This window comes from Oreochromis aureus, linkage group 22 (assembly GCF_013358895.1).
Source record: "Oreochromis aureus strain Israel breed Guangdong linkage group 22, ZZ_aureus, whole genome shotgun sequence".
NCBI classification, from domain to species: Eukaryota; Metazoa; Chordata; class Actinopteri; order Cichliformes; family Cichlidae; genus Oreochromis; species Oreochromis aureus.
In genome coordinates this window covers 23,162,917-23,189,567 of record NC_052962.1, presented here as the reverse complement: position 1 = coordinate 23,189,567, position 26,651 = coordinate 23,162,917, and the positions used below count along the sequence as shown (strand labels likewise).

Here is a 26,651-nt window from a genome sequence, read left to right as displayed (position 1 = left end):
TCTAATTTACTAATTTGCAAGTATTCTGAAAAAATAGCAATAATGAAATCCGATTCCTTGAAATATTTTTCCCTTAATTAGTCCAAGTTAGAACCAATTACTACGTTCATAAAAAAGGGAAATGTTTAAAGCAAATTATCTTAATATTTGAAATAATTGGCTTTATACAGTTGTCATAGGACTGTGCAGTCCCCTGAAAAACTGTACTACATTTAGCAGCATTAATTAAATAACATCATTCTTTTTCAACCATTCTGTTGTAGATTTGCTGGTGTGCCCAGTTTAGGTCGAACACATTTGGCTGTAGAATATTTTGGTATACAGAAGGGTACATATTTAACTCTGTGGCTACAAAGCAAGCCCAAATCATCACCCCTCCAGCACTATGCTTGACAGTTGGTAGGAGGTAGTTGTGCTGATATGCTGTGCATTATGGCCAAATGTCTACTTTGATCTCATCTGTCCAAAGGATGTTGTTCCACAAGTCTTGCAGTCTGTTCAGATCCATCTTTGCAAACCTAAGTTGTGTTGCTGTGTGCTGTTTAGAGGGCTGCCTTTCTTCTGGCAACCCTTCCAAACAATTCATAGTTGTTTAGTCTTTTTCTAATTGTGCTATCATGTCATTTAACATGCAAACCGAGGCCCTGGGGTTTTATTGTCCTGGGTTTGTTGGTCTGACCATGGGTTAAATTTGCTGGCACGTCCGCTCGTAGGAAGACAGGCAGCTGTCCTGAATGTTTTGCACTTGTGAATAATCTTAGTGCAGAACAATGGACTTAAAATTGTATGGCGATGGCCTTATAACCCTCCCCACACTGATGGGCAGAAACATTGGCTTTTCTAAGACCATTGTTGATGTCTCTACTCCTCAGCATTATGCTAACACATCTGAACAGTGTTTATGTATTACACTTGCTGTTGATCAGTTAAGCACATTTGATTAGCGGCACCTGGCTGCTACTTGCCACTTCATGAAAGCAGCATACTTTTTACAGACCTGTACCTGCAGGAGTTAAGATGCAATAACATTTATTATAATATTAATGCACATTATGAAGGAGCTTTTATAGTATAAAATAAAATAGAACCAAAATTATTAACTGAAGCATTTGCTTCATACAGCTGCCCTTGTTGTTAAACCAGTTTTTCTAACCAGGAACAATAAAATATATAGAAGCTACATTTCTTAATCATATCTCAGTTTTGTATTTTCCCACTTTGTTTTAGACCATTTGTGTAGCTTTTACATAGTCGTATAAACTGAACAATGTTAATTAATTATCACAACTATCCTGCATTTTACTGTTCCATATTGGCAGATACACATTTATTTTGAACCTATTTAACATCCTGCATTCAGACCGTGTCACTCACTCCAGATAACCCCTGGATACATTTTGCAAGTAGAGTTTAAGGATCTTTAACAAAACGGTCATTAAAGAATGGAGTTGCATTGTGTAAAAACTTTGATAGTGAGCTGTATTGGATATGATATATTAACATATATAAATACCACCAACTCAAACGCTATTTTCAGCATGATTACGAGATTATTTACCGTAAGACCTATTCATGGATGAAATGGGTCACACTCGATGTAGTGTATTAACCCCTGATGTGTAGGGATGTGACTGAGTCCAGGCAGCAGGCTCCTCCCCCTCGGTCTTCCTCCCAACCAATGAAGGCGGCACTGAGGCGGGACGCTCACTATCGGATGTGCTGGCAACAGGTTGTACTGGTAGCAGGGGAGAGTTACCCCTATGTTATCGGTTCACTAAGTAGCACCTTCTCATCCCACCAGCACTGTTCAGCGCTGCTGCTGCTTGAAGGACTGTCAAATGCAAGATCCGTAAGTGAGGAGGATCATTCAGCATAAGGATCATTTTTACAGGTGCAGTAAAATAACCATCTATGTGTTTGTCGTTGATTTTTTTTTTTTTTTTAATTAAACTAAATGTGAGTGAGCTCTATTTTGCTGATGAGGCATTTTACAACATTTGAGTTTGCGCAGATGGACACCTGTGGCTTTGTGATTGGATTTGGCAGCCGCCCTCTCGTGTTCGGCTTTTCCTGTTCTTGATAATGAGCTAAACAAAAAAAACAAAAAAAGCCTTTTATTGTAGGCTGTCAAGCGTTTTTGTTTGTTGGGTTTCTTTTAGTTTTTTTGATGCTCGGTGTGCGCTCACAGCGCTGATGCGCGGGCTATAATCGGATCCTCCGGCGCTGCGTAAAGAGGATATGAGAGATTATTATGGCAGGTAAAAGCTACAAATAGGCTGCGACGACGTCTCGCTGGAAGGCAGGTGCGTCGGTTGTTTATCTTGTTGCTCCGCTCGTGGTCCCAGTGGCCCGTGGAAAAGAGAGAGAGAGGGAGGGGAAAAAGACTGTGGTTTCGACGCGCACCGATACTGACTGACCGGAAAGGTGGGTGTGACGCAATTAATTCACGAGTACACAGGTGCTTGGGTTCCATTTAATGGTGAACTTGAAAATGATTTTTTGTCGTATGAGTCAAGGTTTGTGAATTAAGTGTACCGTGGAAATACAAAGCAGCCTTTGTAGTGCTTGAAGTAGACGGACGTGGCGGAAAAGTAGGATAAGCCTCATGACAGCTCACTAAAGTTTACAAGCTGTTTTAAAATCAAGTGTTTACTTGATTTTTGTCTTAAAATAAATTGCCCCAGAAATAGTCCTGACCTCAAATTTATGCTCCAAGCTCATTTTGAGCTGTTTGCGTAAACATGCGCCTTTAATGAGGGAATATTATTACCATGTTGTTGCTATTTTAGACCACAGAACTGCCCCTTTCTTCTCCCAACACACAGCCCCAAAAACTAGTTCTTCTGCTGTAGATAGTTTAATGTTTTTTGGCATCAAATGAATATTTTTCTCTTAGTGTAATCATGGTATTGTGTGCGATTTTTACATAGGCTAGCTGTATAATGTAAATAATTTATTGCAGGTAAGTTATGACCCACACAATGCCATCCATGTGTGAATCGAGAAATACTGAGAAAATATTGCAAAACCATGAGAATGATATCATAATGTGTGTTTTTGTTGGTGTGGTGGGGCTGGAGTGTTTTTAGGATTTGAATGTCTCAGGGATGTCAGTTTACATCATAGCCCAGACTGGAGAAACTCTTAACTAAACATTTAACTAAACAGCAAATTCTATTTCAACAGTACCTCTCTGTTTCCTCCATGATAAATGTGTAAAACAGCAGAAAAGTTTCTGATAGCTCATTGCGCAGACTCTTCTGTATTTATAATAAATAATTTTTTTTTGTCTATAGTAGAAAGTTTCTATAGTCGATATTGGAAAACAGGAAGTGTCATTTAATTGTTTATCTATTGTGCAACTATTTGGTGTAGTATGAATGGCAAAAAGGGAGGCCTTTATCATAGAAAAAGCTGTAAAATTAATGAAGCTACAGTTAAAAGTTCAAAATCTATCCCTTTCTTCACATTCTCCAAAGCCTTCCACTGGGCTGGATTGGAGTCTTTGCCGGGCCAATTCTGGATTCCGAGCCTTATGTTTGACACCCCTAGTCTATAATATTATTTGACTGTAGGTGTACTTGGATATGTGTTTGTATCTTATACTTGGCCTATTGTTATGTGTACCTGGGACTGCAGATGGTGGCTGAATCTGATACAAGATGTCTTTTGTCTGATGAGTTGCAAGAATAAAGAAAGAAGCTGGAATTTTAATATGCAGAGGTAACAGATTTCAGCCACGTCACCAAACCGTAGTATCAATACTCGTCTCCTTAACATACTTGTGAACAAAAGAAACTGTGGGATAAAATGAAGCTGATTGGGGTGCAGGAACAGCACCGGAGGAAAATTAGAAGAGCCGGCGGAGTGAGGAGAAAGGGACCAGAGATGGCTGATTGGCCAGTTTGGTGGCATTCCTGTGTCTGTTGACACAGCCAATCCTTGTGCATGAGAGAAACAGAGTATGAGAGGAGGTGAACCAGTTGTCGCCAAACAGTTCTCAGCTACTGGCTGGTTAACAACAGCTGTACAACAACTGAGCCTTTGTGTGAAGCCGAAATAGCCAAGAGAACATAAATACACCTGAGAGATTTCAGTGTAAGGGCTGAGCGCCTGGGCAATAATACAATAGCCATCTTCCCTTTAAAAAAAAAAAGCAAGCACAGATTTTGCTCAGGGATAGACCATTGTTTTGACACACAACATGGTCTGAAAAACTGGTTGCTTGATGTTTGATTTATCTCGACCCGTATTTCCCACTTTGTGTAACAGTTTTTCCGCATTTGTAGGCTTTATTGTTGATGCTGACCATGTCCTCAATTTCTTTTAATCTGTTCTTATTATACAAATGCAAACCACGCGCAATGCTGAAAGGGAACGTCCGGAATCCTGAGAATGTTTTTAAGGGAAGACAGAGTCTGACTTTGATCTGCTAATCTAACCTCACTGGCGGTCGAGGTCCTGCATGTTACACTGTAACCAGCAGTCAAGGACGGTTACATTTTAATTAAAACGAGAGGACAAATGGGATGATGGTGAGCTAAAATTAACATTAGGAGCACCTGAATACAAAATCAGTGTATGCAGGAGAAGGCAGAGAAGGGTTTTAATATGATCACATGCAATTTCATCTTTTTCACTTGCAATGATAGTGAGAGGAGCGATGCTTATTCACTCGACTACAACCAGATGGGGAATGCACAGCAGGTGGATGTGTGTATGCACAACCTTGCATATTAAAGTAAACAGTCTATGCCTGAGTGGCTCTGCTCTGAAGTTTGGTGGCAGGAGAGGGGGAGCCCATTCCTCGCATAGCCCCTTGTGTTTTATGCTCCGCAGAGCCTGGACAAAGGGAGGAGTATTCACCTTCTCATGGCGTTCATCACCGAGCTCATTTGAGCTCATCAGACTATTAAAGGTGGACTTGGTTCAGCTGTACTTCTAACATTATGGCTGACTGAGTCACTTAAATTTAGTCTTTAAACCCAAAGTCGAGCTGAAATTCCAACCATCCTGAGCGCTTCGATGGTTTTCTTTGTCGTGTTTGTAATATACACATTATCTTTGGTTTGATTAAAAAATGTCAATCAGATGACAGTGAAAATAATGCTAGAGCTTCTGCAGTCATTTAGTATTGCACTTCTATAAATTAAAGGTTGTAGCCCTGCAGCAGGTGGTGGTGTACCCCCTGCTCTTGCTGTGACAGCTGGCATAGGCTCCAGCCCAACCACAACTCTGAATTAGAGAAGTGGAAGAAGGATGAATAGACTCATGGAAAGCTGAAAAACAGCTTTTATTAAAGCATGCACTTTCTCATATTGAAACAAATACCATCCTTTTGTTTGACCCTCACTGATATTCCTCTCAAACACAAAGAGGGTGGCAGCATTTTTAACCTCCTAACCAGGATTAATTTCTCCTTCTAGAAAGTTTCTTCAGATGTGCAGAACCGTTACAATAACTCTGATCACAGACAGAGGTTCATGGAGACTTAGTGGTTAAAACTGGTGGATTAGCTCTTTAACTTGATATTAAAACTTGTGTTTTAAATAAATTGTAGCGCTAACTGTCAGAGTCTGGGGCTGAGTAGGTCCTTGTTCCACCTTTTTTTCTAAGTTTTAAATTAAAATAAGTCATTAAGATGTTGCATTGCACTCATAATCAGAATTATAATCAACTGAATGACCCCCTTTTTGTATCTTGTATTTGTTTTGTTAACATTTGTACAGAGTGTGACTGTATAAATAAAAGGCTATAAACCTCCAGGTGTCTCATGCAGAACGCCTCCTGCAGTATTTTTCCTTCTTACAATAGACACACCCTCTGGAATAAAGTAGGCCTCGACCTGTACAAAGAGGTGCTTAGTGCCCCAGTGGCATATTTGGCATGACACGAATACAATACAGTTCTTGCTGAGAAGGAATTCAACTTGTAGAGCAGCAAGAGAAAATGATAGTTTCATCAAGATATACGTGCAATGTGATATTTTTGCCCTGTCATAATGACTCCACGTGGGAAGAAGCAGGCAGTGTACACATCAACAAGAAAACAGGCAATGAGAATTTAATCTTCAGGATGTCTGTCGTGTGAGATTTTAAAAATGGTGTCAGCAGTTAGTCTTCCGTGTTCATGCAATAAATGTCCTTGTTACTTGTTCCACTGAATCACCTGATTTGCATTCCTGCTTTTTTTTTTTTACCCCTTGTTTGCTCAGGCTGCTTGCACCAAAAACCAGGAAGTGAGCATGAGTAGCCTGTCTGCTGACAGGAAGACGCCCGTGGATCATGGCGTTCAGATCCGCTTCATCAAAGACCTCCATGACACAGGCGGCGGTTATCCTGATAAATCCAGGGGAAACAACAGTGCGGCGACTCCTTCCAACAAATATGGCGTGGCAGTGAGGGTTCAGGGAATCTCTGGGCAGCCTTACGTGGTCCTGAAGGATGGAGAGAAAGGCGACTCATACGGAGTTCAGTTAAAAACCCCCACCTCCAGCTCGGGGACACCGTCACCGTACAACAGCCTTCCAAAAATTAATAAAGTTCCGAAAGAATTCTTAAATCCCTACACACCTGTTGATAACTCATCACAGTCCCCTGTTTCCCCAGCAGAGGATGAGGATGGGGAAATTTTTGGGAGCCCTCTCAAAAGACCTCCAGGGGATGGTCAAGCAGGGACACAAGGGGAGGAGGAGAATGGGATGGGCAGAGAAAAACGGGTAGAGAAGCCAAAAGCTGAACCCCTACTCAAAGCGAGACCTAGTGAAACAGAGAAAAACACAGACTGGACAAGTGAAGGAACATATAACGAAGCAGGACTTAAACCTGTCAAATTTAACCCTGTGGGACCCAGAGGGGTAAACCAAACTGGCTCTGGTTTCACCGGCTCTTTGGGGAGGTACAGTGATAAGAAACCAAATCCAAATTCTTTGTCACAGTCATTCCCCGAACCTCCAGCATCGACCGACGAGGAGCCTGTCCCTGTAATCGACACCAACTCCCTGGCTCCCATCAACAAGCTCATCAGTAAGTTCAACAGTGGAACACCAGGTAGCGCCCAACAGACCAGAGGGCGCTCTGGAGCGAGGCAGCGGCTCAGACTTGAAGAGCGCAGAAGGTCCAGGAGTCTTGACGCCCGAAAAGATGCTGAGCCGGAAGTTTCCCTCCCCTCTCCAACTCCAAATCCCTACGCTTCACCCCAGTTTACCTCCTCCAGCATTGAGCTCAAGATCCAGGCTACTCCAGCAAGTAGCAGCCTCGGAAAGAGCCCTCCATCTGTTGCCAAGGTGACAGCTTTCGAGGCTCCCAAGACAAATTTCAAGTTACCAGAGAAGTTTACTGCCAAGAGCACGCCTCCAACTATAGCAAAAAAGCCTGTAAGTAATAATGATGCAGAGCCTGAGCTCTTAGCAAGAATTGAGCTGTTTGTTTTGGGTTTATTTTCTTATCTTAACTGATTCTCTCTTTGAAGGAGACACTTCCTAGAAGTCAAAGTGCAGAGATCATGGGTGGGGGAGAGACTCCAATCAAGCAAACTAGCTTCAACATCCTGAAAAACAGGTAATTAAAACTACATGATAAATTTAAAAAATGCTCTACTTCTATTGTTTATGTGGCTGGTTTTAACAGATCGTTCATTTAACTGTGTCATTAAAAAAATAAGGTGTAGCTCTCTAAATTAGCGAAAGGCCACAGGTAAACTTTTTTCATTCTCTCTGTCTGATGTTTTCTTTGTAGCATCGGTGACAGTGAAGGATTCCTTAAACCAAAAGTCAGTCCCATTGCTGAAACAACCGGCAGCTTAAAGGTATGACACAGCCTGGGTTATCTAACCACAGAGAGTATAAACTATATGGACTATGGACATGGCCACAGGTGTATAAAATCATGCATCTATTCATGCAGTTTGCCTTTACAAACATTTGTGAAAAAATGGGTCATTCTAAACGCTCAGTGAATAATAGTGTGCTGCTGTTGTAGGATATCACCACTGCACCATTCCTACAAGTCAGTTTGTGAAATCTCTTCCCTCCTGGATATTCCACGATCAGCTGTGAGTGGCGTTAATAATTGAGGATCATTGTCATAGGCGATTTGTTTTGACCACTCTCTTGTGTTCATGCTAGCTAAAGTGATTCAGCTTCACGGCCTTTGTGGGATTTTAAAATTGTAAAAAGAAAAATAGATTTTGTTCATTTGGCAAAGTCCATCAGTTAGGTTTACAGTGGTGATGGGGAGGTCAGGCAGGAGTCTCTGTGGTCTGGGATATTCACAGTCAACACTGTGATCTGTAGAGAAAGTAGAAAGGAGGTGGAGGTATGCACTGGAGAGAAGAGCAATGAAAGTCAAGTCAGGCGAGATGTGTGTGTGAATCAGATGGAGATAGATGGAAAGGAGAAGATGCAAAAAGCAGAGGCAGTGAAGGTGGATGAGTTTCAACACCTTGGATCAACCATGCAAAGCAACGGACAGCGCAGAAGGGAGGTGATGAAGAGAGTGCAGGCAGGGTGGAGTGGGTGGAGATGAGTGTCAGGGGTAACTTGTGATGGAAGGATAGCTTCAAGAAAGCAGATAAAGATGCTAAGATTTTCACTGTGAGTGATCCAAATATACAAGATTAGAAATGAGTGTGTCAGCGAGACAGATGGTTTGGACATGTGTTGAAGAGGGATGGTGAATATATTGGGGAAAAGATGCTGAAGATGGAGCTGCCAGGCAGGAGGAAAAGGGGACATTAAAGAGAAGATTCATGGATGTAGTGAAGACGAACATGCAGAGGGTTGGTGTGACAGAATAGGATGGTAGGGATAGCATAAGATGAAGGAAGATGATCCACTCCTAAAGGGGCAGCCAGAAGAAGAAGTAGGCCTTTCCTTTTATTCTAGTAATTTTTAGCAGTAATCATATAACATGAGCCAGAAAAGCAGTTGCATGCTGGAGACATGTATGAACACATTGTTTACACTCAGTAAAATTTGACACATCTTCTTTCTACCATCCATAGTGTTTTCATATTCCTACATGAACACAATGAAGTGAAACTCAAGAAATCCAACATCATCAGCAACACTTGAATGCTTGGATAATGTTTTTATGTTTACATCGAGGTGCAGCAGTATACTGTGGTTTTGTTTTGGGGATGTCTAACCTACATCTCAGAAAAAGGCAACTATCTTAATGCTAAAAGTATAAAAAGACATTAATCACATATATAATTAAAGATAATTTATTTAGCTTTTAGTGTAGATGCAGCATGTTGGTTTGACAAATTGTCATCTCTGGGACAGGAGCTGTTTCTCCCTTCATCTTGCAGTGAAGCTAGCAGATGGTTGGCAGCCTGAAGTTTCTGTTTCATTCATCTTGTCTCCTCGATCCTCTTTTGGCAGGCCAAAAAACTTGAAAAGTAAGGAGCAGGCTGACTATTCCTCTCCCCGTCTTGGTGCCATGTTTGCTGCTTTGCACTTCTTGTTACGCCTTATTGAAACAGATTGTTCCACTCTTATGAGAACACACACGCTTCCTCCTTTAAATTAGCATCTTTTTGAATAAATCTGCATACAGAAATGATTCCTTTGTGGCCTTACCTTCTCATATTACATGCCCTTGATTACGTATGATCCCTTGTTATGTACTTCTCATTGTGCTTGTGACCATGGCTGCCTGTGAATTATTTTGCCCGTCTTGTCTCTTGGCAACGATGCACCTGCAGAGGAAAGCTCAGTGTGGTGAGAGCTCAGTCATTGAGAGGCATCAATAATTGAGTTGGAGTGGAACCCTGCACCAGCTCGGGGTTGGCTCGCTGGATGGGACAGAGCCTCCTCTGAGGGGTCTCGTTGTAAAAAAATATCCTTTTATTGTGACGTTAACCACACTGTCCACTTCAGTATATTGCTGTGGCTTTAGTGGCTTATTCTTTTTAGCAGAAGTCATCTCGGGCTCTTCAGCAGCTACTGAAAAATCCACAAACGGCATCAAGCTTTAGGATGAAAGAGTCTCCTTGTTTTTTTCTTCTTCTTTTTTTTTTTTTCAAGGCTATTTATTCTCCAGCTCTGCCTCTAAAGCAAAGTGCTGCTTTTGTCTGTATCAAACCTCAACATAAGATCAGAGCAGGGATACATGATTGTGTTTCCAGAGGCAGATGTTTTTGATGCAACCAGTATCCAGATTAAAACTGACTAATAATTAGCCCTTCACATTTCCAAGAGATGTTTGTATTTTGAGCTGTATTGACTTTGTGTCACTTCACTGTCAGCACACTCGTGTCTGTGGCTTTCTCAAAGTGCTTGCGGTGTGTTTTGAGTGTTTTACTGTGGTGTTACCAGTTAATGCTTGTTAAAGGGAAACTTATTGAGATCATACACTGACACCCTTTCGTCTGTGTTGGCTTACTCGAGTCTAACATTGCTAATGTATACTTGCTTGTTTGCATACAGTGTGAAAACTGTTGTCTGTTTGTTGACACACAAAGGTCACATTCACATGTTGTGACCTGCTAAACCGATGACCGAAGATTAGATTTTATTTACATTCCTAGAGAATTTTACTTCATACTGACAGACCACGTTCAATTAAAAAGGTGAAACTACTTGTCTTCGAGGTAAATAAGTTAACAAAGGCCCTGCTACAGATTGCAATGGTAAACCACAATCAGGATGTGCTTTTTGGTCTGATCACTCAAGCCGCTAGCTTTGTCCACATGTCTTTTGTAGTGTAAACATTCATGTGCCCTGATGCTTTGCCATCACGGACGTAACAGGAAGATACACTCAGCAGCCACTTCATTATTTACACCTGTTCAGCCAGTCACATGTCAGCAACTCTGTGCATTTAGGCATGCAGACATGGTCAAGATGACCTGCTGAAATTCAAGCCGAGGATAAGAATGAGTAAAAAAGGTGGTTTAAGTGACTTTGAGCTTGGCGAGGTTGTTGTTTGGCATATTTCAGAAACTGCTGATCTGCTGGGATTTTTCCACACATGTCTGGGGTTTACAGAGAAAAAAAGAAAATATCCAGTGAGCTGCAGTTCCCCGGGTGAAAATATCTAGTTGATCCCACAGGCCACAGAATGGACAGGCTGTTTCAAGCAGGTAGCAGTGCAACAGTTACTCAAATAACCACTTGTTGCAACTAAGGTATGCACAAAAGATCATCTCTGAATACACCAAACATGAAGATGTGCTACTGCAGCAGAATACCACAACAGGTGCCACTCCTGTTAGACAGGAGCAGAAAACTGAGGCTACAGTTCACTAAAACTGGACAACAATAGACAAAAGAATGTTGCCTGGTCTGATTTCTGCTGGTAAGGTCAGAATTTGGCATAAGACAGCTCGTGCTGAGTGTGTAACGGTGTGGAGAAAATTTTCTTGGCACACTTTGAGCCCCTTAGTGCCTGCTGAGCATAATTTAAACACCACAGTGTAATGAGTATTGTTGTTGACCATGTCCATGCCTTTATGACCACACTGTGCCATCTTTTGATGGTTGCTCCAGCATGTCACAAAATTCAAATAATCTCAAACTGGTTTTTTAAATATCACAGTGAGTGCACTGTACTCAAATGGCCTCCACAGTCACCAGATCTCAATCGAATACAGCGCCTTTGTGATGTGATGGAACGGGAGACTCATATCATGGAAGTGAAGCAAGCAAATCTGCAGCAACTGTGTGATGTTATCACGTCAATATGGACCAAAGTCTCTGAGGAATGTTTCCGGCACCTTGTTAAATCAGCGCCATGAAGAATTAAGGCAGCAAAAATAAAAACATACAGTGAGTGCACTGTACTCAATGCAGGATGTGTTTATCCATTTTCTCATCCGCCCTTTTTTGAATCACAAATTTATTTTTCCTGCAAATGTCAACAACTCAAATACCCCGTGATACTTCCTGTGTTTTAGAGTCCAGAAGAATGATCTGGTCATTTAGGCAAGAAATGTATCAAGTGTGAGAAGAAAGTCTTTCTTTCTTTTACTGTTATGTAACCAAATATGAACCGTTTGCTCTTTCGACCCCTGTACAGTCACAGGACTACAACCTGTCAGAGGCTGAATCCCAGCTGTGAATACTGATGTGCAGTTGCTTTTGAATGTTTTCAGGGACGTGAGCATTAGGACAAAATCTGGCTTTCAATAATTTCTTTGAAAAAAACCTGTATTTTTTGCAAATTTGTCACATTTACATGTCACATTCTAATATTATTCAAAGATAAACCAGGTAAAAACAAAATATGTTTATATAAATGTTGATTTCATTTATCAAAGGAGAAAAGTTCTCCAAGCCTACCTGGCCCTGTGTGATGTAATTGTAACTGTAATAATTTTGGCCCGCTATTCTTGTTTTAATTCGGCCACGCTGGAGGGTTTTCGAGCATGAACATCCAGCAGTTCTTTAGATGTTGTTGTGTGTTCTTGTGTGGCCTCCTGTTTAAGTCATCAGTACACTTTTGTAATAATTTTAATAGGCCAGCCGCTCCTGTGAAGGTTCAACGCTGTTCTTTTTCTCACTTTTCTCCATTTGTAGATAACAGCTCTCACCGTGGTTCACTGGAGTCACAAAGCTTGAAAAATGCCTTTGTGAGCCTTTCCAAACTGATAGATGTCACTGACTTTGTTACTCATCTGTTTCTTTAGATCGTGGATTTGTTGCTTTTTCGGATCTTGTAAACTACTTGATTTTATCAGGCAGGTTCTACAGGGAGTGCAGAATTATTAGGCAAGTTGTATTTTTGAGGAATAATTTTATTATTGAACAACAACCATGTTCTCAATGAACCCAAAAAACTCATTAATATCAAAGCTGAATGTTTTTGGAAGTAGTTTTTAGTTTGTTTTTAGTTTTAGCTATTTTAGGGGATATCTGTGTGTGCAGGTGACTATTACTGTGCATAATTATTAGGCAACTTAACAAAAACAAATATATACCCATTTCAATCATTTATTTTTACCAGTGAAACCAATATAACATCTCCACATTCACAAATATACATTTCTGACATTCAAAAACAAAACAAAAACAAATCAGCGACCAATATAGCCACCTTTCTTTGCAAGGACACTCAAAAGCCTGCCATCCATGGATTCTGTCAGTGTTTTGATCTGTTCACCATCAACATTAAGCGCAGCAGCAACCACAGCCTCCCAGACACTGTTCAGAGAGGTGTACTGTTTTCCCTCCTTGTAAATCTCACATTTGATGATGGACCACAGGTTCTCAATGGGGTTCAGATCAGGTGAACAAGGAGGCCATGTCATTAGTTTTTCTTCTTTTATACCCTTTCTTGCCAGCCACGCTGTGGAGTACTTGGACGTGTGTGATGGAGCATTGTCCTGCATGAAAATCATGTTTTTCTTGAAGGATGCAGACTTCTTCCTGTACCACTGCTTGAAGAAGGTGTCTTCCAGAAACTGGCAGTAGGACTGGGAGTTGAGCTTGACTCCATCCTCAACCCGAAAAGGCCCCACAAGCTCATCTTTGATGATACCAGCCCAAACCAGTACTCCACCTCCACCTTGCTGGCGTCTGAGTCGGACTGGAGCTCTCTGCCCTTTACCAATCCAGCCACGGGCCCATCCATCTGGCCCATCAAGACTCACTCTCATTTCATCAGTCCATAAAACCTTAGAAAAATCAGTCTTGAGATATTTCTTGGCCCACTCTTGACGTTTCAGCTTGTGTGTCTTGTTCAGTGGTGGTCGTCTTTCAGCCTTTCTTACCTTGGCCATGTCTCTTGAGTATTGCACACCTTGTGCTTTTGGGCACTCCAGTGATGTTGCAGCTCTGAAATATGGCCAAACTGGTGGCAAGTGGCATCTTGGCAGCTGCACGCTTGACTTTTCTCAGTTCATGGGCAGTTATTTTGCGCCTTGGTTTTTCCACACGCTTCTTGCGACCCTGTTGACTATTTTGAATGAAACGCTTGATTGTTCGATGATCACGCTTCAGAAGCTTTGCAATTTTAAGACTGCTGCATCCCTCTGCAAGATATCTCACTATTTTTGACTTTTCTGAGCCTGTCAAGTCCTTCTTTTGACCCATTTTGCCAAAGGAAAGGAAGTTGCCTAATAATTATGCACACCTAATATAGGGTGTTGATGTCATTAGACCACACCCCTTCTCATTACAGAGATGCACATCACCTAATATGCTTAATTGGTAGTAGGCTTTCGAGCCTATACAGCTTGGAGTAAGACAACATGCATGAAGAGGATGATGTGGACAAAATACTCATTTGCCTAATAATTCTGCACTCCCTGTATTTAATTGATTCCTTGATTCAACGGGTCTGGCAGTAATCAGACCTGGATGTGACATGTGAAACTGAACTCAGCTTTCCCAAAAAATTGATTAATTCATGGTTTAACAAGTGGGGTAATTGCTTTTTTAAACGGGGGCATCATTCAAAATCTCCATTTTGCTTTTACTCAGGTTATCTTTACGTAAATATTAAGATTTATCTACCACATCTTTAGGAACAAAAACAAGAAATTGGTAGATAAGTTTTATTCTATTTAGTGTTCTGAACTAAATGCAGGGTTAACATTATACATACCTCCAACACTGCTAAACCTTTGAACTGTAGACCCAGCAAGAAAGGCTCTTTTTTTTAAATTGTTAATACACATCATTATACAGCTGATGCAATTCATACAGAGTGCTCAGAAGAGCTTACACTTATTCCCTTATTATTTTATCCTCTTTTAATTATCTTTTTGTGAGGATAGAGAGCAATGTCCCAGAACGGGATTATCTACAGTCTGTCCTGCGGGGGACGAGAAGAAAGTGAAAACAAAATATATCTTCATAATCAATCAATGATAAGTAACAGAAATGTGAAAGAGTCCCCCGAGGAGCAGAACCGTCCGTGATCCTCGCTTTGTCTCTTTCTTCTCCGTGTGTGCGTCCTTGTAATGAGTGTGTAGGAGGATAAGAGGAGTTTCATGGGCAGGCAGGCTGCGCTTATTCCCCCTTTTTCACTGAGAAGGAGGCCTTTCCGAACGGCAGAGCGGTGTGGGCGAAGAGCGAGCTTTTTGCTGCTTCTCCGGCTCTTTTTCCCCCTGCAGCCTGTCAGAACGAGCTGCTTCTGTGGGGAGAGCGTCTGTTTTGACGATATCTGAGCACACTGGCAAGGCTTGTTCTCCCAAAGATTTTTTGACTGTCAGAAACTAGGGCAAAGAATCCAAGCCAGGGTTTTTTCTTTCAAAGGTTAAGATAATACAGAGTGCATAATGCATTGCAAGGCCGAGAGTGGCACTAGCTCCAGCCTTCCTCTTTGTGTTTGTCCCTTTGCTGTTTTCTCCTCGTCTTACCTTTAGTATCTTCTTCTCCTTGTGTGTGTGTGTGTGTTTCATTTTCTGCAGAAGGGAGGATCTGATGGAAGCCTCAAAACAGGGAATCTTGAGGAACTTCAGGAGCAAATCAAACGCCTCAAAAAAGAACTGCAGCAAGCCCAGGAAGAGTAAGTGTGTGTGGTTTTAACACAAAGCTCCAACTTTTTGTTTCTGTGCTGTTTTGGAGCATATTTTCACTGTTGCAGCACTGATTGCGTGTGTGTGTTTCAGACTGGCCGAGGAGCGTATCGCAAGAGAAATCGCAGAATCACGTCTGCACATGCTGGAAGATCAGCTAGCTGAGCTTCAGGAAGAACTGAGGAGGGTTTCCGAAAACTCATCTCATTCAGACTCGATGCAGACGGTCAGGACGCTGCAAAGTTACGCGTTCACAAACAAACTCACCATTGCACCCATCTGAATGTGCCTGTTTTTTTTTCCTCTCTGCAGGATGTGGCCGCTCTGCAGGCCCAGCTGGCTGAGGCCACCGTGCTGCGCCAGCGTCTAGAAGATACGCTACACCAGCGAGAGCGGGAGTTGACAGCCCTGAAGGGGGCACTAAAGGAGGAGGTGGAGTGCCACGACAAAGAGATGGAGAGTCTAAGGGAGCAGTACAGCCAGGATATGGAGGACCTGAGAAAAACCATGGAGCAGTTCACACAGGTGGATGCCTCTGTTGTTTATACGCAGATACGAGGTCACAAAATGTAGAAGTTGGAGCTCTGATTTTTCCAAACTGATCTCCTGAAGTGCACGACCACTCCCCACAAAAAAATACACATTACACCATTTTCTTTTCCAACAAATCTTAAAATGAAATTCCTTTAGAAGATTCCTCTACAGATGTCAGACTTGTCTTAGTTACGAAAACGATTAACACTGAAACTAGAGATGAAAGCAATTAAAACTCTGCAGCTGAGAGTCATCAGGGGCTGTCTTTAAAAAAAAAATCATAAATTTGTCAGAAAATACTGGAGCTGTTTGATGTGAGGTCTGTGATCTCTGCATGACTATCAGCTTCCTTAGAAATACATCTAAATTAAGACTTTTCCATCACCAGCTGTGTGATTTTGGCTGAATTTCTTGAGTGTAGTCTGACCTGACAAGCTCTGGAAGAGAGATTTTATTATGGTCAGTTAAAAACTAGAAACATCACTAGAAACAGAGAGTTAATGACACACTAGTAAGTGCCAATTTAAGAACAATAGGTTAACTATTAACTGTTTAAGCATTCCTCTTTTATCACAAAGTCAACCTTCTTCACTAAGATAGATGCTTCAGGCAATAAACTGTGACTGTGAGGGAAACAAAAAAAACGTGCACTCGCTTTATGAATGAGCAAAATCAGTACCGGCATTTCCGTCTGTACTTTTATAGTGAAAAATATGAAACAGTGTCCTTTTTTATTTCTATTTCATTTCTACTTTGATCTTCCTTGTGATGCTGCTTCAGTGTCACACCAAGAGACTACAGATTATAAGATAATTTGCCTCTTCCTCCCTTGAGCCCTCTGTGCCAGGTCCGGGCAATATCTGTTATGAAAATGGAGCGAGTGCCTTTTATGGGGGGAGAGGGGGATGTGCCCCACTCCTGGGGCTGCCTACAGTGGATCTAACATTTGTTGTCTTTGATTATCTGAAGGTTCAAGCTTGGCAGGCTGTCATTGAGAGTTTTTAGAGGACGATTATTAAAATCACTGTTACTCTTTTTTTTAGTTATGTATGACTAAAAATAGCCAGTTTGCTAATAACAACTAGGAGATTTACTGTTTTACATAATTCTCCCGCTAGTTTTGGATCCATAGAGACGAGGGTTAGCATTTGGGTCTTGTTGACAAGGAAGGAAATAAACTCTCTGGTTACAGAAAACCTGCAATGCAGCAATCACAGTTAAAGTTTCTCTGTTTCCGATCACTGACTGGATTTTTTTTCTTGTGACATCACAGTCAAACGCCATTTCTTGGTACAATTGTCTTGGGAGAACAATCAGGTTATGCCTGTCAGGCAGTTTATGTCCTGCATGAATTATTAAGGTGATGTTAACTTGTGCTTTGATGTTTCATCTGCCCCTCATTCACTCAGGCTTTATCTTGCCATCCGGTTTAATGCAGTCAGTGTTCAAACCAGGAGTCAGGGTATCACAAGGTCAGACAGAGCTTGGTGTGCAGAGTTAGAGAAAGAGAATTTTGCTGCTTGTGATTGCAGAGTAAAACTTTTCTAGCTGAATTTTTGGTAAAGTTTCTGTTTGCACCAGCCGACTGTTTCTGGGGTGCTTCGGGATGTGGTGAAGAGGAAATCTGAAGAATATATGTATATACAGAAATAGATCATTATGCAGATTTAGGGGAAAGTAGCAGCAGTGTCAGAATAAAAAAGTGTAACACACAGCCGGAGAGCAGGAAGTAAGCAGACAAGCTGGCAGTTGCTTTTGATGAGGTGATTGATTTGGCGAGGGGAGGATTAAAGCGGTTGAATCGCTGTTTACACCGACCACACAGTACCGACCGTACAGCACCCTGTCATGTTTACCTGATATAGTACAGTGATATTTCTTATGTAGTATTCTTCAGACGTGGGTTGCGTGTTGATGAAGGTGCGAGCTAAAAGATCTGTTGTTTTTTTTGTGGTTTTTTTTCTTGTTTTTTTTCTAATCCTGTGGGCTGAACATTTGTCAGAAAAAGAAAATAAATGACAAGAAAATGTGATAGATTTGGTGCGTTAGCTCCTTTTGAATCACTGTGCTTTAACATGTCACGATAATGAGGAGGTTAAATGAATGTGAGGACTAAAAGCATTTAAAACGCTCACTTTCGCATCTCTAAAATGAAACTCTGTGTGTGTTTCTGTGCGCCTCAGTCTCAGGAGCAGATCATAGAGGAGAGGGAGAGGGTGAATGCCTCCGTGTTGACGCTAGAGCAGGAGCTGGAGAGCTGCAGAGATCAGGGAGAGCAGTGGAAGACGGAGCTGAAGGCCACCACGCAGGAGCTGCAAAAGACCAAAGAGGAGTTAGTATCACATGTCCTGCATCTTCTTTAACATAAATGCATATATGATCCATCACCTCAGTGAACAGCAACAGAGACATATTTGTAAACCTGTTAAAAAGCATGAATATGCATGCTGGTGGAACATGTTTCAGCTTTGTTCGTGCATCAGAAACACTCTGTCACTGTCACATTTCATATTTCAAATGGGGAATTGGTTCAAATCATCTGCACTGCTCACTGAAAACTTTACAACATCCTGTGAAAAGAGCTCTCTATGCCTCAGTCTAATAATATTATATTTCTCCTGAGTTATTTTTAATGCCTGCCATGTTTCACTTGGCTTTTCATTCAGCAGGAACGAGGCGAACCCCAGCAGCCAAACGTGAGAGAGAAAATTAGTCTTGCTGTGTTTGGTTTGAGTAGTGTAGATTTAGCCTGGTTTCAATCAAAACTTGAGATCCGCTCCCTGAAATTCACCTGAAAGGATCCCATCAGAGTGGATTCTGTATCTGATGACGTCTGATTCGATCATTAGATCAGTGAACCCTTACTAACAGCAATCTGGCGTTAGCAAACCCAACTTTACTATGGCTAAACAACTTTCTTAATTCCCCTGCTCATCCTTACTATCCTCATTATTTTTCTGTTTGCTGATGAAATTCTTCTTCCTTTAAATAAATAAGCAAATGATAAATTACAGTTTCATGTGCAATCTTAGAATCTGAGAGTTTTTTGGCTGTGGTGATTTCATAGTAACTTTTACTCCCTTGTGCTTTGTTTGTTGCTTACGGTTGCTGTTTTTGTGCAGCGTTTTACCCGAGCTGTGTGCATATGTGTATTTCATTTATTTATTTTTTTAATGGCCTTGCTGTTTATAAAGTGTCTCTCTTTCTTTTCATAGCTTGCAAAAATCTCATTTGGAAAAGGAAGATTTGGAGGGTGAGCTAAAGGATCTTCAGGATTCATTGCTTGCCAAGAAGAAACAAACGCCTGCGTCTGATGATAACCGTTCTTTAGCAGAGGTAATTCAGCAAAGATTATGCTCAGTGTGTGGGTGAAATGCAGGAGCTCATCTCCTTTGTTTTACAGTATGTTTTACTCCCTCTTTTTTTTCCTTTAATGTGTCACAGCAGCAGTGTGGGTGTGGGCTTTTGCTCTTTTTCTTTACATTTTCCTGCAGACAGACACGCTTACACTCATGTGCCCCTTATTAATACATTATTATGCACCCTGGCGCATTCCTCTCACTCATTCACACACATTATCCATCTCTGATTGCCCGTCCCTAGGAGCTTCGGTGTTGCCATAACGACCTGAAGAGGGCTCGCACCGATCTGGACAAACAAAGGGGTCAGCTGGACGAGAAAATCGAGGCACTTCAAGCTCTGAAGAAGGCGAGCGGAGAGAAAGAGGCCGAGCTTCAGTCCGAGATCAGAAAGTTGAAGGAGCAATTTCAGAAAGACAAGACTGAGCTGGAAAAGGCACTCGAGAAGGCAAAGGAGGTGAAGCATCATCTGGATTGTAGAAACGAAGCAAGAGTCTTACAGCATAAAATTAAGGAATCTTGCACCATTTGATGTTTAAAAATAATGCAGATATGGAAGTTTCTCTTTAGATTTTAAAAAATAACAGAAAAAGTGTAGGCATAATGAGCATATTCGACATGGAGAATAAAGCTTCAGTTTCTGTCTTCTCTCTGCTTTGATCCCCTCCTGTCTACAGTCGTCAGCTGGTGCAGGAAGTACTGTGGTGGACCACGGCAGCAACAACCTGGAGCTCCAAGAGACAAACAATCGCCTGAAGGAGAGGCTGGCCCGCATGGTACTGCTCAAAAAGCGGCTACAGTCCACAGCTGTACACACACGCAGAATTATGTAAACACATATACTGCACAAGAACAAAAGAGGTGTCCTCCCACACAGACACTATATTCAACCAAGTGATGTGAAAAGAATTACACAAAAAAAAAAAACCCAAACCCCTTTAAGCACATAAGGCTTAGAAATCCCTCTGGGATAAATTTGCTAAAGATGAGCATTGTGGATTGTTGACTGGAACAGCTGTGTATTCCAGCTGTTTAAAAATTTTAAATTTTTAAATTTTCACAAATCTGTAAACAGAATCAGTGCACAGCAATTTATCAAATATGCAGACAAACTGGACTTTTTATGCAGTCGTCATGTTAATGCTTCAAGTGCAGAACTTCGATTTTAACTCTGCTTTAAATATGAAAGCTTTTTATTATTTGCTATTCTCCTTGTTTTGTATGCCAATCAAATTTAATAACTCATTACAAGCCCAAATTATAAAATAAATACAAGGATTTATTCCTTTTTTTGGCCCAGTGCAAGTCTTGACTTGTAATACAGTTTTTTTTAAGTAATAAAAAGACAATTTAGTCTATCTGCTGTGTTCATAGTTTGATATGCTCCCCAGACAAAGCTTCACTCCAGCATGCCTCGGAGCCCGGAGGACGAGGATGCCGTGGAAGCCTTGGAGGATGAGAACCGCTTCCTGAAGTCTCAGCTGGAGGAGGCCAAGAGAGGAGCCGGCCGACTGAGCAAGGAGAGGGACGAGCTGGTCCGACGGTTGGAGGACCGAGACATGGAGAGGGAGGCGCTGAGGAGGGGCAAAAGCGAACTGGAGGAGCAGAAGAGACAGCTGGATCGGGCAGTTGAAAAGCTTAACAAAGAGGTGTGAAAGAGTTATGGATGGACGAATGTCTACACAGATGGAGATGTCATTTTCTCAAGTCTTTCTTAATTCTGTCTCACTCTCAGGTGGAGATGATGATGGGAGATTCTCGTCACTCGGTAACCAACCTGCAGATACAGTTTGATGAATACAGGGAACGCTCGAGGAAGGACCTGCTGGAGGCGCAGCGCAGCAGTAAGGACAGGCTGGCCGAGCTGCAGAGGGCTCAGACCAACCTGAAGGCCCAGCAAGAAGAGGTGAGGAAAGATGGCTATAGAAATGTAAAGGATGGCAGATTCAACTGCTGCTTAGCTGACACAGTAGAGGTGGGCAGATCAATCCAAATATTGATACCAATGCTGGTATTGCTATCAGATCGATACTTTGTTTCTATCCTCTAAGTTCAGTATGTAGCAAATTATCTAGTAAATTATTGTTTGGAAATGAAAAAATACACCTGAAACATTCACTATAAAAAATGTCTGAACCTTTTCCTGTTGACTGTTACTATTTGATTTGTAACCTACAGCACATTGAAACAACAGAAGTTGACCTAAAGTTCTTTACAGACACATTTACATTTCAAGTCTCCAAAAATTTCAGTTTCAAACCATATGAAAAGCTGAAAGGTCTCTTTTGTTGCGTTAACTAATTATTGTGTAAAGTCAAAATCATAGTGATTTAAACCAATGATTCATCTGATAAATGACGACACACTGCTCTCTCCTACATGAGCTGCCTTAATTGGTTAAAAGTATCGGCATCTGTGTCACTATCGGTTTTGGCAATAAACTGTATAACCCTGTATTTATTTGGTATTGGATTAATAACAAAATTTACAGTATGACACAGAACTGTGATACATGTGTAAGCAAGTAACAGAGAGTGAGCTGGATTCCATCACCTCATTGGTGGATTTGAATCTTCCCTCCCTCCAATTGGTTGATATTTTTCACGTGTTTTTATCAAACAAATCTTATATACACATTTTAATCTATTTAAACCTATTTGCTTCTCAGCATCCCTGCCTGTCTGTCTGTCTGTCTGTTTCTGAGTGTGGACATTCAGTAATAGTAACACAGTCACACTTTTGAGTCAGTTATCTGCTTCTATGTGAGGTTATACTGCAGTTCAAATTAAAACCATCACAGTTTCAAGTCTTTCAGCTACCACTCACACTTTAAAGCTGCCTTAAAACCCTGCCTTAGTGGATTTTTTCATCAAACATTGACTGCTATTTGTCTTCAGTTTTCTTATCCAGCCTATTTATCTCCAACTTTATAGCAGCAAGCGAGTCCAGCAGTAGCAACAATCCCACTGTGGTTTCTCCAAGAACTGCATAGTCGAGTTTTAGTGTCTAATATTTTTTTGCTGAAGAGTCGCAATTACTTGTATGGAACATAAAATAGATCAAAAAATTTGGAGGAAAAAATGTGGTGAGATACTGAAGCTGTTGAAACTTTAAATAGAAATTTATGGAAATATCACATTCGCTGAAGGTACATTAAGTTTCTCACAGTGAAGAAGTGCCGATTCTAAAAAGAGCAGCCATGCCCATTAAACTTTGAGGTAAGCCTGGAGGGAGTTATAACGGCAAAAAAAACAGAGAGAGAGGGGAAAGAAAAAAATCCATGAAAATAGAGAATTTCATAAATAATACTTTGTATCTTTTATCCAGGTTTCTCGTCTGAAGAAGGAGCTGCTGACGTGCAGTGAGGAGAGAGACAGCGCTCAGCTGGAGAGAGACCTGCTCAACAACCGCCTCAAACACTTGGAGAGCGAGTTCGAAGCAGAAAAGAGCACGCACACTGACCGTGCCCGGGAGGTCAGAGGCCTGGAGGTGAGGCTTCAGGGTCAAAGGTTATAACCCTGGGGTTGTGGAGAGGGGATTAAGTGGTGGGTCAAAAAATGGAGATCAAGTGTTACAAGTGGTTTGGGAGTCATGCACGGGATGTCGAGGTGTCAAGTGGCTTTGAGAGAAATGTGAATATGCGTCACTACACATTTACTTAAGTGTGTGTGTGTGTGTGTGTGTGTGTGTGTGTGTGTGTGTGTTCACAGGATAAAATTAAAACCCTGGAGATCGAGCTGGATGAGGAGAAGAGTAATGTGGAGCTTTTGAACGATCGCATTACCAGAAGCCGAGATCAGGTGCGACATACATTTGAATACACATGCAAATAAGCAGGAGACATTTCACTGTAATATACATTTAATAACTTAACCTGGTCACTTTATCTACATATGATTATGGGGTTTTTTTCTCAGGTTGACCAGCTTCGTTCAGAGCTCATGCAGGAGCGTTCAGCCAGACATGACCTGGAAATGGACAAGAGTGCACTGGAGAGACAGGTACGGACGTACAAGGATCTGTAAAATGGCTTCTTACAAAATTTGTGGCTTGCTAGTTGTCACACTGTCACTCTGCTTGCAGATGAAGGAACTAAAGTCTCGAGTGGCAGACATGGAGGGACAGCCTCGACCCTCGGCTGGAATCACACTTCTAGAAACCAAAATTCAAGAGTTAGAGGAGAAACTACACAGTGAAGAAAGGTATGACTAAACAGGTCATTTTTGAGCACTATTAATGACATCCACTATGCAATCACTACAACACCTGGGAAGATGAATAGATGTTTTTAACTGCCAATGCATACAGAATAAAAATTTCAAAATGTCAAAGAATGACGTGGTTCATTCTGAATTTCCACATGCAGAGAGAAGGCCACTATCCAGGCTTCTCAGAGGCGGACGGAGAGAAAGCTGAAGGAGCTAAACGCCACATTAGACCAGGAGAGAAGCCAGCACGTTGAGCAGAGAGATCAGGTAAATATGGGGATTTGCATGCTCATTGGCTAGTGTTTGCTTTAAAAACTCAAACAGGATATAACCATTTAAAGAAACAGGTTCACATTTTGGGTTTCTTGCTAAAGGTTGCATAAGAAGATGAGATTTAACCACCTAAAATGGGTTTAACGGTGGTTAGTTTAGCAGAAGGAGCTGATACCAAACCACCTGTGACTTTTTTCCACCCTTCAGGTTTTGATTTTAATAAATAAACAGGAAATTGAACAGTATGTTAAGCAGAGACCATATAAGATCTGTTGGTAGGGAATTTATGACCTTCTAGCTAGTTATTTTCCAACTTATGGTCTCTCTATTAAGCTTCCTTAAAAAGATGGTGGCCTAATAATTCCCTCCTGTATATTTAAGCGCTCACCAAACCTTACAAACAAGTGCAATATTAAACTTTCTGAGTTTTCATGAGTGAAATTTACTTTATTAAGTTTCCAAACTCTGACTTCGTACTAATTTAGCAACTTAATAACTATGTTGTAAAAATTATCCATAGATAAAGTTTGAAGTATGCCTTCTATTTAACCGCTGATGCAGTTTAAACGGTATTTAATTGCTCACTAATCTCATCTGCACACCTCCCGGCCCAAACCCAACCTCACTCGGGTGCTAAAATGCTCCCTGACCTCCCATCTGTCATCCCTCCTATATGTTACCACAGCCTTCATAGCTGTTGTCACTCCCTTACGAACCCACACATCCAGTGATGCTGATGCCTTTAACCCCCAGCCCTACTCCTTCCTTGCATCACCTCCTCTGTCCCCCTTTAACCCCCGTCCTCTCCCTCTCCAGTTGACGCTGCGCGTGAAGGCCTTGAAACGTCAAGTCGACGAGAGCGAGTTAGAGGTGGAGCGCTTGGAGGGAGTCCGCCGTAAAGTTCTCAGGGACTTGGAAGAGCAGCGGGAGCTGCAGGAAGCACTGCAGGCTAAAGTGACAACGCTGGAGAGTGAATTAAAGTAGGCCTTCTCCTTCGTCACTATGAAATAATGTGGATTTCTACATGACTCGTGTGCATAAATGCTCTTTGCACTAGGTGGCACTGTGTAGTAACTAGCTGAACAGTTAGTCAGTCTGAATGGATTTTCTGTTGCTTTCTTTCTCTCAGGCGGAAGTCGCAGCAGACACATCGCTCGACTCTGGCCTCCTCTGCTCTAAGCTCTGAGGACGAGGACGGTTTCTATGACAGCAAAATCTCCTCTGAATGAGAGTCCTGAACGAGAGCGACCCACAAACCTCCAACTGCTAAATGACAATGACTACTAGCATGACAAGACCACAAAACTTTTTTACTCTTCAGCATAAACAGATTTTCTTGTATGAGGTTCCACTTGTGCCAAAATTATGTTTCCCTTGTGTCTTTTCAACTTTGAGCTTTAAACCTGCCGTGTTGCTGCGCTTTCCAATACTGTGCAGAAAGATTATCTGAAAATTTCATGTAGCCAGCGCATTCTCAGAATGTCAACAAACCACTGAAGCTGTGTCTGAAACCAAATCCAGAACACAGCTTGTGTAACTGGGGTTTTGCCATCAGTGGGACATTTGTCGGCTGTCAAACGACAGGGAGATGACAGCAACGCAAAAGGACGACATAACAAAACAAAAGGGAGCACGACAAGTCAGAACAGCATCAAACAACAGCGGTCAAACAGCAAGATGTTTCAACTGAAACGGCGTGACGTGACCATAATTTTGGCACATAATGAGCCTCGTATGTGCACAGAAATGTATTCAAGTCCTCAGTTTTGTGAAGTCACTTGCGCCTCTCAGTTGGTTTTATTTTCAGTTCGGCGGTCCAGTCCAGAGGCGGGCTGCCGTGATCGTTACACTGCATTTTTGAGCCTTCCGATATGTGATTACGATCGCGCCAGTGCTGTCACGTTTTATCATTCTCGATCTTTCGTTTCTCTTTTACATTGAGAAGAATTTACAGCTGCTGCAGATTTCTACCTACTGTGCTTCAACTTGTGTTCTCAAGAAACTTCTTTACTGTGTTTCTACAATAATTACAGTTTATTACGGCGCTAGTATCTGACATTGTGGTACCGTTTATGTTCCCGTCGTACGGTAGATGTGTAGTTTCATATCACAAACCAAGAAACAAAAAGGCTTTGTTTGCTTCTGCATGTTAAGTTACTTCTTGTCAGTGTTTGAAGCTCTTAGTGTTTCTTTGTGTGCCCAAAGTGATGTAATGTTTAGTTTTTTTGTTTTACTTTGAATGTGACTATTACAGGCAACTTAATGTGAGCCTTCATTTTTACACTGGATAGCCGTGCATACCTGAAGATAATCAAGTACACGTACAGCACTTTGTAGCTTCAAAGACTAAACTTTTCCCCGTGATGCTTTTCTACTCCACCCATCGTATTTCTCATGCGGTTTCATGTGCATGTCTTCACTCAGATGCCTTAAAAACGAGACCCATATGTTTATTTTTATTGCCGCATGTGTTCTGTTTATAAGCTGCTGCTGTAATGATTTAAATAGTATTTTATATGCTTGCCTTTGCTTGCGTCTTCCTCTGTTCGCCCCCTGTTGGAAGAGAAGCAGATTTCCTACTTTTTTTTGCACCTGGTTGTTCTAAACGTTGCTTTTAATCTCCTAAAAATATTTTATTGGTGTTGTTTATAACACGTTAAACATGTTACATTCGTGACACATTTGTTTATACTGGGGTAATTCAGAAACAATGGTGTTAACGTTAAGATGAGTTTATTAAGCTGACATATGGCACAAAACTTTGTAAGGTTCCCAACATTTTGTGTACAATAAAATAAAGAATACTGAA

The 26,651-nt window shown here is 41.5% G+C and overlaps 1 protein-coding gene across 1 annotated transcript; it reads left to right on the top strand.

Annotated features, from left to right (window-relative positions):
* Window positions 1-1,716: 1,716 nt before the first annotated feature.
* cgnb (cingulin b) lies at window positions 1,717-26,651 on the top strand. The gene is made up of 21 exons (XM_039605725.1): window positions 1,717-1,891; window positions 6,215-7,375; window positions 7,471-7,559; window positions 7,737-7,806; window positions 15,361-15,458; window positions 15,562-15,694; window positions 15,781-15,993; window positions 18,186-18,334; window positions 18,669-18,698; window positions 19,218-19,338; window positions 19,606-19,818; window positions 20,039-20,137; window positions 20,753-21,010; window positions 21,097-21,267; window positions 22,689-22,850; window positions 23,072-23,161; window positions 23,279-23,362; window positions 23,445-23,563; window positions 23,728-23,836; window positions 24,659-24,822; window positions 24,972-26,651. Exons 2-21 carry the CDS (start codon window positions 6,245-6,247, stop codon window positions 25,069-25,071), a joined length of 3,603 nt encoding a protein of 1,200 aa, XP_039461659.1. The 5' UTR covers window positions 1,717-1,891; window positions 6,215-6,244; the 3' UTR covers window positions 25,072-26,651.

Coding starts and splice junctions, on each gene's coding strand:
- cgnb (XM_039605725.1), top strand. CDS start 6,245: ATGAGTAGCCTGTCTGCTGACAGGAAGACGCCCGTGGATCATGGCGTT. Junction 23,162..23,278: donor TTACCAGAAGCCGAGATCAG/GTGCGACATACA, acceptor TTTTTTTCTCAG/GTTGACCAGCTTCGTTCAGA. Junction 23,363..23,444: donor AGAGTGCACTGGAGAGACAG/GTACGGACGTAC, acceptor CTCTGCTTGCAG/ATGAAGGAACTAAAGTCTCG.